Source organism: Manis javanica, chromosome 2 (assembly GCF_040802235.1).
Source record: "Manis javanica isolate MJ-LG chromosome 2, MJ_LKY, whole genome shotgun sequence".
Classification (NCBI taxonomy): domain Eukaryota; kingdom Metazoa; phylum Chordata; class Mammalia; order Pholidota; family Manidae; genus Manis; species Manis javanica.
The window spans coordinates 13,153,340-13,165,498 of record NC_133157.1 but is presented as its reverse complement, the minus strand read 5'-3'; the positions used below and the strand labels follow the sequence as shown (position 1 = coordinate 13,165,498).

Genomic DNA, 12,159 nt, shown 5'->3' with positions numbered 1-12,159 from the left:
CATGTGAGAACTGTGGGGTTTTTATAATCCTCCGAAGGCCCAGGGAGAGGGAAGAGCTCTGTGAATTTAGGCCAGTCCTGGCCCACTGCAGGCTCCGCAGGCCCAGAGAATGCATACAGCTGTACACACACAGCCCCGAGGACCTGGCATCTCTCTGTCTCCCCACAGACACTGGCATAAAGGTCAGGCTCTTCAGAGTATCCCACCGGCCCCTGGGACTCTTTAGTGTTATCTCTTGCTCCCTGTGTTTCAGACTAGACCCTATTTATTCCCTGGATGTGGCCTGGGTTAGCTTGCCCTGTGCCCGTGCTGTTCCCTCCCTCGGCATCCTGTTTCTTCTCAGTCTGCGTCTTTCGTCTCCTTCAAGGCCCAGGTCACAAGTCCTTTACTCTATGAGGCCTTCTGACAATCCTTGCAGTCTGAATTATTTCCTTTCTGTGTGTTCCCTTAGCCCTTTACCTGACCCACATTCCCCTTTTAAGCGGACTGAAGTTGTGTGTGGTGGAGGGCAAAGTGCAGCGTGATTAGATAGAAGCTGAGCTCCAGGAGGAGCTGGGATGGTGACTGGAGCTTTTGGGGAGCGGGGGGACAGGAACTCCCATTTACCTAGTTGCAGGTGAGGCCATTTTCACTGAAGCTGATTTAATCCTCAGCAACTACTGTATCCATTTAGTAGATGAGAAGACAGAGGCACAGAAAAAGAAAATAACTTACCCAGAGTGGAAGCAGGAATTAAACCCAGGTCTCTTAACTTCCCAATTCTCTTTCCTATCATTGCACCAGGCTGCTGGGAGTGGGGAGATCTGGGATGCAGAGAACCTGGGAAGAGAAGTTGGGTCCAGCAGAGTGGGCGTGGGCGGGTGGCAGGGAGAAGAAAGGGTGGTAGAGGTGGGAAGCTGGCATCGGTCAATCTTATGAGCACTTCTCCCAATGACTGTGCCTCTAGTGGGAGAGTGGAGGGTTGGGAAGGGAGCCTGGGAGTAGGAGGAAGAGACTTAAATCCTTGTCATCCCCAAGGGAAGCCAACAGGTAGGGCCTAAAACTGAAAAACAAAACAAAAAGCTGCCCCCCACCCCCGGCAAAAACCACCACCACTAACTGTGAGAAGCAACACGGGCTTGTTATTTAAGACATGAAGGTAAGCTCTGACAGCATCAGCTAAAGGAGGTGGAGAGAAGTGGTTGCCCCTGGAGAGAAGCCACAGATATGTGGCTTTACATTTTGATAAAAAATAAGCTTTTTAAAGATAAAACTTTTAAAAAAGGAGAATAAAGGGCACTCTTGAGTAAAGTAGGAGCTGCAGTCGCAGTTCAGGGGTCTGCGGCTCAGAGTCTTGCTTGCTCAGGGTCCAGGGAAGGCAAGCCCCCCTCTACTGCCCTCAGGTGGGCCGGTCCACCCAGACTGCCCGAGTTCGGAGCTTGGCTGCTCCGTGGCTCCTTGTGTGCAAGCTACTTGGCCGTTTTGCACTCTGTAAAATGGGGCTGTCCATAGCACCCACACTGTAAAGGCGGTTATGATGTGTCAGCCTTCCCAGGTGTGGAAAGCCTTCAACAACTGTCAGTTCATGTTATTTTTTGCTGAAGAAGTTAGTGCGGAGAGCGGAGGGAGTTTGCAGGGGTCATACGGCGGAGGGAGTTTGCAGGGGTCATACGGCGGGCTGCGCTGCGCTCCCCTCCTGTCGTGCGTGCGCCCAGTTAGCGTGCACCGAGTTAGCGCCGGCTGTGGACCAGGCGCTGTGCCTGGTCTCCGCCCCGGAGCTGGAGTGAAGGGGGCAGCCAAGCCCAGTCGGGTCGGTCCCTGTGGGATCCCCGATGCTTCCCAAATCCAGGCCAGATCCCCGCCCCTTCCGGGCCCGCGGGGACCCAGCCCCCAGCCCTGCCCTGAGCCCTCCCTGCGGGGCGGTCCCCGGCTTGGACCGACGGCTACTTAAGGTCGGAGACGCGGAGCCCGCGGCTGCCGGCTGGGTCTTCCGCCGCTGTCGCTGCTATGGCTCCGCGTCGCCCCGCGCTCGCGTTGCTGGACGCGCTGGTCCTGGCGCTGTGCGCGGTGTCGCCACCGGCCCACGCTGCCACCAGGTCGCGGGGGGCCGCCCAGGCGCGGGCGCCCCAGGGGCGGGTGCCCGAGGCGCGGGTGAGTGCCCCGGGGGGCCCGGGGGCTCCCGGAGTAACTCTCTATTGTAAGTTCTTGCAGATACAGCGCTAGGAAAAGGGGAGTAATTCAGGTCTAGAATGGAAAAACTGTTTTGTTGCTTTGTAAGTATCTCTTGCTGCTTCCGGGGCTCCCGTGGATGGGGGTGGAAGCCTCGGGGGCCTGGCTGTTTCCCTCCCTCGGCTCACCTCACCTTGGCCGGATTTCTTTTTCCCTCCACGCCGCCTTCTTATTTCTTACCCATCTCTGAGGCTGATTTCTCCAATTCCCTGTCTAATTTTTCCTTCTCTCTGCCTGATTTCTCTTTCCCTTTTCGGATTTCATCCATTTTAGATTTCTTTTTCTCATTTGGTTTTCCTCCCTGTCCAATATTTCCCCCCTCTTTCTTGTATTATCTTTTCTTTGCCTGCTTATTGTCATTACTATTATTTATTCTCCCCTGTCTGATGTCTCCTCTGACCTGTCTGGCTTCTCCTCCTTCCCCCCTCTTTTCCTTCTGTGTCTTTCCTCCCCTCTGCCTGAGTTCTCCTGTCTGGTTTTGACTTCTTCCTGCCCTCCGGCCAGCGGTGAACTGTGCCCCTGCTGATTTATGCCCTCCAGCTCCAGGCTAACCTTGCTCTGCTCTGTCTCTCCCCTGCTGCATGTCCGGTTCTTTTCCCCCATCCTTGACCTCCTCCTTTCCAACAGGCTCCTGCAGACCCTGGCTGCATCCTTCTGCCTTTTCCAAGAAATGGAATTTGGGGGTGGGACTTGGGGGGCAGGAGGGAGGAGGCAAACAGCGCAGGAGGCCACTTGGGCTCAATTATTTAGGCTCTTCTTGGGGGTGTGATGGGGACATGTTTGGGGCATGGGAAATCTTCCAAAGAGCAAAAGCAGACAGGCTTTGTGACTTTGGGACAGTCCCCTTTCCTTTTTGGGCCTCAGTTTCCCTATCTGCAGAATGGGGTTGGATAATGAACTCTCCGAGGACCCTTCTATATCTCAGAGCCATTGAGGATGCTAGAAGGGAACACACTGAGCCCCTCGGGACCCACAGGTTTACCACCTGAGGAGGTCTCCCCATGGACCCAGAGCTTGTGCTCTGGGAGCCTAGAGCAATTAGTGCTGTGCCATTTCCTAGCTGTGGGTCCTTGGCAGAATCCCTTCCCCTGTCTGTGCTTCAGCTGCCCCATCCAATTGGTGCGAAGGAGGGAAGGGAAAATGAGGTAGAGCCTCAGTCCCTCCATCACCGGGGAGCTGAGTGGGAGACAGACTCAGCAGCTCAGGACAGGGTTTGGTGCCTAAACTCGGCCCTGTTTCCTCACTCACCAAGTCAGGGGGCTCCGAAGGGGGTGGGGAGAGTCAGAGACTCAAGTGAGATGCTCTTGGGGCTGGAAACCACCCTCCCTCATGCCCCGGGGTGTCTCCCCACCAAGGCTCCTGCCCCCGCTCAGGCCCCACCCTGTCTCTTCCAGCCCAGCAGCATGGTGGTGGAGCACCCCGAGTTCCTGAAGGCGGGGAAGGAGCCCGGCCTGCAGATCTGGCGTGTGGAGAAGTTCGACCTGGTGCCTGTGCCCCCCAACCTTTATGGAGACTTCTTCACAGGCGACGCCTATGTCATCCTGAAGACGGTGCAGCTGAGGAATGGCAACCTGCAGTATGACCTCCACTACTGGCTGGGTGAGGCCAGCCCCTGCCTCAGCCCCTCCCCTGTAAAGCACAGGCCGGGAAGCATCCATGGGAATTAAGGGACTGTTGAGCATCAAGTGTGAGCCAGGCTCGTGGCTGTTGGTTACGTGTCCTCCTACTCTAGAGCCAGCTTGCCTGAGTTTGGCCCCAGCTCTGCCCTCTGGCAAGTCACTCAGTGTCTCTGTAAAAGGAACAAGGTGATAGTGCCACACTACCTCATAGGAGTGTTGTGAGAATTGAACAAGTTACTGTGACACTCGGAACTGGGGTGACTTGGGGACTCTGGACCTGCTGCACAGCTTCCCTGGCTCAGCTCCCACCACACCCCAGTTTGCCCTTCAGAAACAGGGGCCTGGAGTCCCTCCACAGCTCACTGTGTGACTCTGTAAGTTCTGCCCTCTCACTGTGCCTCAGTTGCCTAATTTTTTTATTTCATTTTATTTTAGTTTACTAAGGTATCATTGATATACAGTCTTATGCTCAGACTTCACATGAGCAACATGGTGGTTATTACATTCACCCATATTATAAGTCCCCCCACATTCATTGCAGTCGCTGTCCATCAGCGTAGTAAGATGCTGTAGAGTCACTACTTATTTTCTCTGTGCTATACTGCCTTCCCTGTGCCCCCCCTCCTATATTATGTGTGTGCTAACCATAATACCCCTTAATCCCCTTATACCTCCCTTCCCTCTGGTAACCACTAGTCCATTCTTGGGTTCTGTGAGTCTGCTGCTGTTGTGTTCCTTCAGTTTTGCTTTGTTCTTATACTCCACGGATAAGTGAAATCACTTGGTACTTGTCTTTCTCTGCCTGGCTTATTTTAATCAGTTGCCTAATTTTTGAATTGAGTTCATGCTCATGGAGGGCAAAGAGTGAGTGTGGGGCAATGTGTCACAGCTGGAGGACTCTTGGAAGCCATGGAACCCAGCCTCCTACCTTCCCCATTATATAGAAGGATTAACTGAGGCTCATAGGAGGCAGGCGCTTGCCCAGGTTCCACAGCCAGGGCAGGGCAGGGCTGGGGCCTCCAGTCTCCTCCATGGGAGGCTAGGACCACTTTCTGGAAGCCAGGTTCATGTTGCTCTGACATCCCCTAGGCAATGAATGCAGCCAGGACGAGAGCGGGGCAGCTGCCATCTTTACTGTGCAGCTGGATGACTACCTGAATGGTCGGGCTGTGCAGCACCGTGAAGTCCAGGGCTTTGAGTCAGCTACCTTCCTGGGCTACTTCAAGTCTGGCCTCAAGTACAAGGTAAGTACAAGGTAGGTCCAGGGCAGCAGGGGCAGATGCACCACTGGCAGGGCTCACTCAGGTCCCCCTGTCTTTCAGCCTTGGGGGTGGTGTGGGCAGACAGGTCAGAGCTCAGGCTTTGGAGTTGGCTAGTCCTGGGTTTGAATCCTGGACCCTTCCTGACTGTGTGACTTTGTACAAATCATGATCCCTCTCTGAGCCTCTGGTCTTTTAAAATGGAGAGAAGAAAATTCTCCACCACTTCACAGGATTGTCTTCCTAGCCCCAACAGTGAGAGGTGGTCCGTTGGTGGAAACCTAGACCTTCGCTTGCCTGGGGCTTGGGTCTAGTTCTGTTCCTGCACCTCTTAGTTCTTAGGCCCTGCCAACAGGGGGCCCCATGTCTGGTATTGAAGGGGCACCCTTGATCACATTCCTCTTTATGTTCATTAGAATCCCTTGACCTTGAGCTATGAAGAGTCTGAGCCAACACAGAGCTCTTCTCCCCAACTGCCAGCCAGGTGGGGCTGAGCAAAACCCAGCCTGGAGCCCTGAGAGGCTGTGCGACAGGGCGTTTCAGCTTAGAAGGGCTCAGGGAGTTCTCTTTGGCTGGGCTAGGGAGGGGATCACAAGCTCTGATAGCCAGAGGGGCCTTAGGGTCTGAGTCCAGATCTCTTATTTTAAGGGAGGGAGGGGAAATTGAGGCACATGGAGGCTAAACAACTGGCTCAGGGTCACACAGCAAATCAGTCCCTGAGTCGGGGCTGGAACCCAGGTCTGACCGCCAGCATTCTTTCTACTGTACCAGCCTGCTCCCTATGAGCAGGGCTCTTGGAGAGGGATCAAGCCCCGTCTGTGTTGCTGATGTGCTTAGAGAAGTCATTGTCCCTCTCTGGGCCTCAGGGTAGTCTGTGTCAACAGGGTGGTGACCCTGTCTGTCCAGGTGAAGCAAAGGGTTTTGGATGATGGGAAAGCGCCAGTGAGGCTCCGATAGCAAAGGGCAGGGTGTGTCCTGGGAACAGGGCCTTGCCAGGCTGGGTGGAGTTGGGCTGGAGTCCCTGGAGCCTGCCCAGCAGTCCCCGTCTGCTAGTTTACCCGTGCCGCAGCTCTTCCTGCTGAGCTCTGCCTTGATCCCGCAGCCCCTTCAGCAGCCTTGGTACGTTGAAGAAGGAGAGATGAGAAGGTTGGGAGTGAGGCTCCTGAGCTGGAGAAGGACTAAGCCTTTCGCAGCTCCTGGAGCAGCAAGTGGAAGAGCACTTGACCGGGAGTCAGAGAGTGAGTGAGGTTGAGGTCCCCAGACTACCGTCTCTAAATGCTGCAAGGCTTTGGTCCTGTCACGGGTGTCTGGGTGTGTGCCTCACACTCCCCGTTTGTCATTCATTCAGCAAACATTTATTGAGGCCCTGACAAGAGTGCCTGCCTATTGTTGCTGCTGTATGGACAGCAGCCACTTAACTTTTCAAAAAACATGTTAAGCCACTTACACAGCGGGGAAATGATGGAGCCGGGATTCAAACCCTGGTGTGCAGGGCCTAGCCCAGAACTGGTTCAGGGTGGATATTTCAAGACTCCCTGGTATCTGGTCTTAGCTCAGATAAGGGCCTAGGAATCTACATGTTTAGTAAACCTTCCCCAGCTCCAGTGATTTTTCCAGGGTGTTCTTGGGCCATACTCTGAAGTATGTTCCAGGGGTAGAGGTGGGGCACCCCACCCAGGACCGGATTTGGGACTTAATCCTGAAAGGGTCTGGCTCCTGGTGGAAATGTGAGGTCCAAGGCCAGTCCTGTTTTCTACCTTCGGCAAGTCCTCCAGCTGCCCCCGCACTTGGCAGGCCTAGCCCAAGGTTCTTGGCCTGGTGCCCTCATCAATTATAGATCCCCAAGGAGCAGAGCTTGTTATGCAAGACTTGTTCCTGTGAAAGCCTGCTCCTCAGAGCCAGTGCTGTCCTCAGGGTGAGAAGGTGCAGGGAGGGGACAGGAGCCACTAGGAAGGACCGTCCGTCATAGGGCCTTGCCCCATCTTGGTCAGCAATCCTCAAATCCTTAAAAGTCACTGCCCGTTCCAGAATCCACTGACCTCTCTTCCTCCACTTCCTCCTCAATTCTCAGAACCCTAGAGACCCCTCGAGGCTGGGTTATCTGAAACCCTTTGCTCAAACTGAACTGGGCAAAGAACACATTGGGAAACCCACAGCATCACCTGAACCCCCCCGGTCCTCCCTTCCATTTCTTAGGGAAGGAACTCTGAGTTTAGAGAGTGGAGGGGACCAGTTCAAATCAATAACTTTTTGTTTTATAAACAGTTTAACATTTTTTTTTTAAATGCAAAATTTTTATAGCTTTTTAAAATTTCTTCTGACTACAATGGTAGTACAAGTTTATTGTAAAATTTCGAACATATATAAATACAGATTTTAGAAAGTACCCTATGATTCTACTCCTGGATATCTACCCCAAAAATGGCAGATAATTTTTCTTTCATATATATGAACATATAGAACTACCTGTATATATGATCAATCGATCTGTCTACCTATCTGTCTACCTATCTATCTGTCTATCTATCTATCTATCTATCATCACTTTAACTTGGAAAGGGGCTTTTAAAACAATTTATCCTATTGACTTTTGTTCGAATAATTTGATGCCAATCTCTGCCCACCTAATGATTAGATTATTGAAAGCAACAATCTAAAGATTATTGTAAAAATTAAAAAAATTCCTGCTTGTTCACTAGTGTCTTCCAAGAATGTGGTTTTATTTTTTCATTAACTAATCTTTCCAAGTCTAATTTCCTAGCTTGGTAAGATTAGAGGAGCTAACTAGTCAGGAAATGCATGTCCATAATCATTAGAAATCAAACATTCTTTTATGAGTTCATATATAAAGAATTTATCAGAACTGAGATTGAAGATATAAAACAACCCCTTTCCTTTTAAAAAGAAGTCTCTATTTTTTAATAACAAATAAAAGGTATGCGTGAACAAGTAAAATGTTTTAGAGATGTATTTTAAAAAAAGGGTCTTTCTGTTCCCCCATCTCCTCATTGTGTCTCTGAGGAATCCGTGGAAATGGTCGGTGAGACCTTCCAGCACCTTTTGGAAAAGCCTTGCATACCCACTCTCTCGTTATCTCCAACTGAGGTCCCGTGTCAGGGCTGCCCATAGACACTTAGGAGCTCCTGGGCTGGCAGACTGGGACGAGGCCAGATCCTGGGAGGGGCGAATGTTGTGGTAAAACAGCACTGGAGCCCATTAGCTGGGGCCATGGGCGTGCTGCTTAATCTCTGTGCACCTCAGTTTCCCTGCCTGGGAGGTGAGGTAATGAGAGCCCCTACCGGGGGGGCTTTGAGGGGACTACATTTCAGGTCTCTGTGGTCATTACCAGGCGAGCTCAGGGCATTGCATCTTCATCCCCAGGTGCCCTTCCTCATCTGCTCTCCATCCGGAGGGCCCTTGAAGCAGGGCTGAAGGAAGGGCTCTGTGAGCACCTTGGCAGAGGCCTTCTGAGCCCAAGGGGATGCTCTTGAAAGGCCTTGTGCTGATACCAAGAAGGGACACTAGGGAGCACTCTACTCACAGCAGGAAACATTTCTACTCGAAGTACTTTGCTCTGAACAGTATTAGAGGAAGAATATGGGCCTTATAGATTAATTCACATCTGGCTTTGAATCCTAGCTCCATCATTTACTAGTTGTGAGATCTTAAGCAAGTCCTTTCATCTCTGGGCTCCACTTTCCTCATCTATAAGAAATGGCACTTCCCTCACAGATGACGTGTGAAACGCCCAGCACCACAGGCCTGGTCAGTTTGCATACACTTCTGTATCGCTTAGCATAGCCATAATAGGAGCCCAATTTAAACTCGCTCCCTTTGTCCCCTGGCTTAACTTTCTGCCAAGGCAAGGGTAGTTTTGATTGCTGCAGGGAAGCCTTCCTGAAAACCCCTTTCCTGGGACTTGGTGACAACAGCAGATGGTGGCAGAACGGGATTGTGCCTCCATTTCAGAAAAGAGAAGCCTGAGACTCAGAGAGGGGAGGAGACTTACCCAAAGTCACCCAGCACAGTGGCTGGGCTGGGACTTAAACCTGAGATCAGTGCGCCTATCCACAGCTCTTTCTAAAAGCCACAGCTGGTTGAGACTTGCTGCAGTTGTGCAGGCGAAGGGAGGAGGAATGGTGGGGGCTGGATTCATCTTCCTCGAGAGCCTTGAAGGATGGGAAAGCCTTGGATTAGCACTTCTCAAGTGGGTTTTGCAGACCACATCCTGCAGGATATGGTGGAGCAAAACAGTTCTTGATTCAATAAGGTGAGGAAATGCTGTGCAGAACTAAAGGCCAGCCAGAGAACTGTTTACCAGAGGACTTTCCGAGCCTTTACTGTGCTGATGTGTGTTGTGTAACAGTCAGGGGGCAGGTAAGGAGGACGCCTGGTGATTATTTGATCATGGAACCAGATCATGTAAGGAATGTGCAGAGAATATCTTAGGGGAAAAGAGTTCCTTAGAACATCCCTCAGGAAATGCTAGTTTTTTGTTTTTTATTTATTTATTTTTTTGAGAGGGCATCTCTCATATTTATTGATCAAATGGTTGTTAACAACAATAAAATTCTGTATAGGGGACTCAATGCATAATCATTAATCCACCCCAAGCCTAATTCTCGTCAGTCTCCAATCTTCTGAAGCATAACGAACAAGTTCTTACATGGTGAACGAATTCTTACATGGTGAACAAGTTCTTACATAGTGAATAAGTTCTTACATGGTGAACAGTGCAAGGGCAGTCATCACAGAAACTTTCGGTTTTGATCACGCATCACGAACTATAAACAATCAGGTCAAATATGATTATTCGTTTGATTTTTATACTTGATTTATATGTGAATCCCACAGTTCTCCATTATTGTTATTATTATTATTATTATTATTATTATTATTATTACTATTACTTTTAATAAAATAGGAAATGCTAGTTTTGAGAAAGGAATGTTTGCAGCTTTTTGATCCAGGTAAGTGGCCCAGGGGTCTTTGTTAGTGGAGTATGAATTCAAAGGGGTGGCAGCGAGGTGCATTGGGTAGAGAGAATCTGCTGGCAGGCCACTGGCCCTCAGGCCAGAATTTCCTCAACTCACCCCTATCCCTTTCCACCATATCTGCTTCCCTGGATCCACTCCCCTGCATTGACACTGTCTCCTTGACCCAACAGAAAGGAGGTGTGGCATCGGGCTTTCGGCACGTGGTGCCCAATGAGGTGGTGGTGCAGAGACTATTCCAGGTCAAAGGGCGCCGTGTAGTCCGTGCCACTGAGGTGCCTGTGTCCTGGGAGAGCTTCAACAACGGCGACTGCTTCATCCTGGACCTGGGCAACGTGAGTCCTGCCCTGCCCTTTCCCAGGGGTCACTGAGATGCTCCTGGCCTGGCCAGGCCAGGCCTAGCTCTGGGGAGGTGGATGCACCCGTGTGAAGACAGGCAGATATATAGGCAGGACAAGCCACAGGGATAGTAGCCCCTGCACCCACATGTGTCCCATGCATGAGTCAGATACATCTGCAAAGACTCAAGTACAGATGTGTCCAGAATACATAGGTGCCCACACATGTAGACTCAAGCCTGTCACACTCATGCATAGTGTACTTGGACTTTGCTTGGTGTACACGTTCCCTGGCACCTTGTGTTCATATGCACATCTTTTTACATCCAGTCACTCACTTATAAATATGTAGCAGGTGTGTGCAAAAACTGTAGGCTCTTGCCTACTAGGCATGGACTTGTGTATACTGAGTGTCTACACATGTGGACCTTGGTGTGTTGTTCAAGGACCACATGTGTGTGTCACATGTGTTGCACATGTCCACTTGTGTGTGGCCGTGTGCATGGGATGCACTATCCTAAGCGTACCTTGTGTGATGTTTTGCACACATTCCTCCATGTACACTCATACCTGCAAACGGACGTGGCCAGACATTCCACCACAATGTCATACATACATGTGGTATAATGTCTATTCGGATATAGCCACACACTTACTTAGTGCAAGCTTTTTATTAAAGTGTAATAGGTATGCAGAAGAGTGTGTGAATCCTGAGTGTACAGCTTATGGATTTCACAAAGTGCACACACCCATGTAACCAACACCTGGATCAAGAAACAGAACATCACCGGCTGCCAGAAAGCCCCTCCTGTCCTCTTCCCAGTCCTTTCATCCCCAGGGATAACTGTTATCCTGAACATTCTCAACAGCATGGAGTGGTTCTGGCTGTTTCTGAACTTTATGTTTATGGAATCATTCTTTTTTATGTCTGACTTTCTTTTGTTCACCATTTTCTTTCTGACATCCATCCATATAATTAAATTTACATATAGACTGTTCATTCTCCTTGCTCTGTAAGATTTGATTAGGTGGACACGCCATAATTTATTTAGCTTTTGTATAGTAGATTAGTTGATGGGCACTTGGGGTAGTTTCTGGCTTGGAGCTATTCCAAGTGGTGCTACTCTGAATATTCTTGCACAGGTCTTGTGGTGGACACATGAAGGCACTTCTCTTGGGTGTATTCCTAAAGAGGGATTTCTGGATCATAGGAGAGTGATATACTGAGTGTTGGTGGCTACAACCAAATGGTTTTCTGAAGTGGTTGCACCAATTTCCACTCCCACTAAGCAGGGCAAGGTTTTTACACACATTCTGTGTGTAGTTGAAAAAGCACATATTCAAAGTTCTGTCCTCACATAACCTGGTGCACGCATGGATCAAACCTGTTGTGCTTGAATGTGTGCATGTGCATGATCCATTGGCCCTCACCTGGGCAAGCAGAGAACATGATGAGCTTACACATACCCCACAGGCTCCTCCTTGGCCAGTGCCATTGGGCTGGGATTATAGGAAGTTTGGGGCACTGCCTTGCATGGGGTCCCTGTTTTACAGAACATCTACCAATGGTGTGGCTCCAACAGCAACCGATTTGAGAGGCTGAAGGCTACACAGGTGTCCAAGGGCATCCGGGACAATGAGCGGAGCGGCCGGGCCCAAGTGTCCGTGACTGAGGAGGGTGCCGAGCCTGAGGCGATGCTCCAGGTACCTGTGGTCACATCCCAGGGCTGCACAGTGGGGC

General features: G+C 50.6%; 1 protein-coding gene across 4 annotated transcripts in view; it reads left to right on the top strand.

The window, feature by feature from the left end:
- GSN (gelsolin) overlaps positions 1-12,159 on the top strand; it is a 53,615-nt gene that overhangs the window by 24,592 nt on the left and 16,864 nt on the right. For 2 of the 4 annotated variants that reach the window (XM_017673098.3, XM_017673085.3), the window contains 4 exons: positions 3,603-3,807; positions 4,917-5,071; positions 10,254-10,415; positions 11,973-12,122. In XM_017673098.3, coding sequence (XP_017528587.3) covers positions 3,612-3,807; positions 4,917-5,071; positions 10,254-10,415; positions 11,973-12,122 — 663 coding nt within the window. In that variant the 5' untranslated portion in view covers positions 3,603-3,611. Of the gene's footprint in view, positions 1-1,941; positions 2,131-2,213; positions 2,253-3,602; positions 3,808-4,916; positions 5,072-10,253; positions 10,416-11,972; positions 12,123-12,159 lie in introns of those variants that run through there. The other 2 variants (XM_017673079.3, XM_017673089.3) reach the window with 2 other exon arrangements.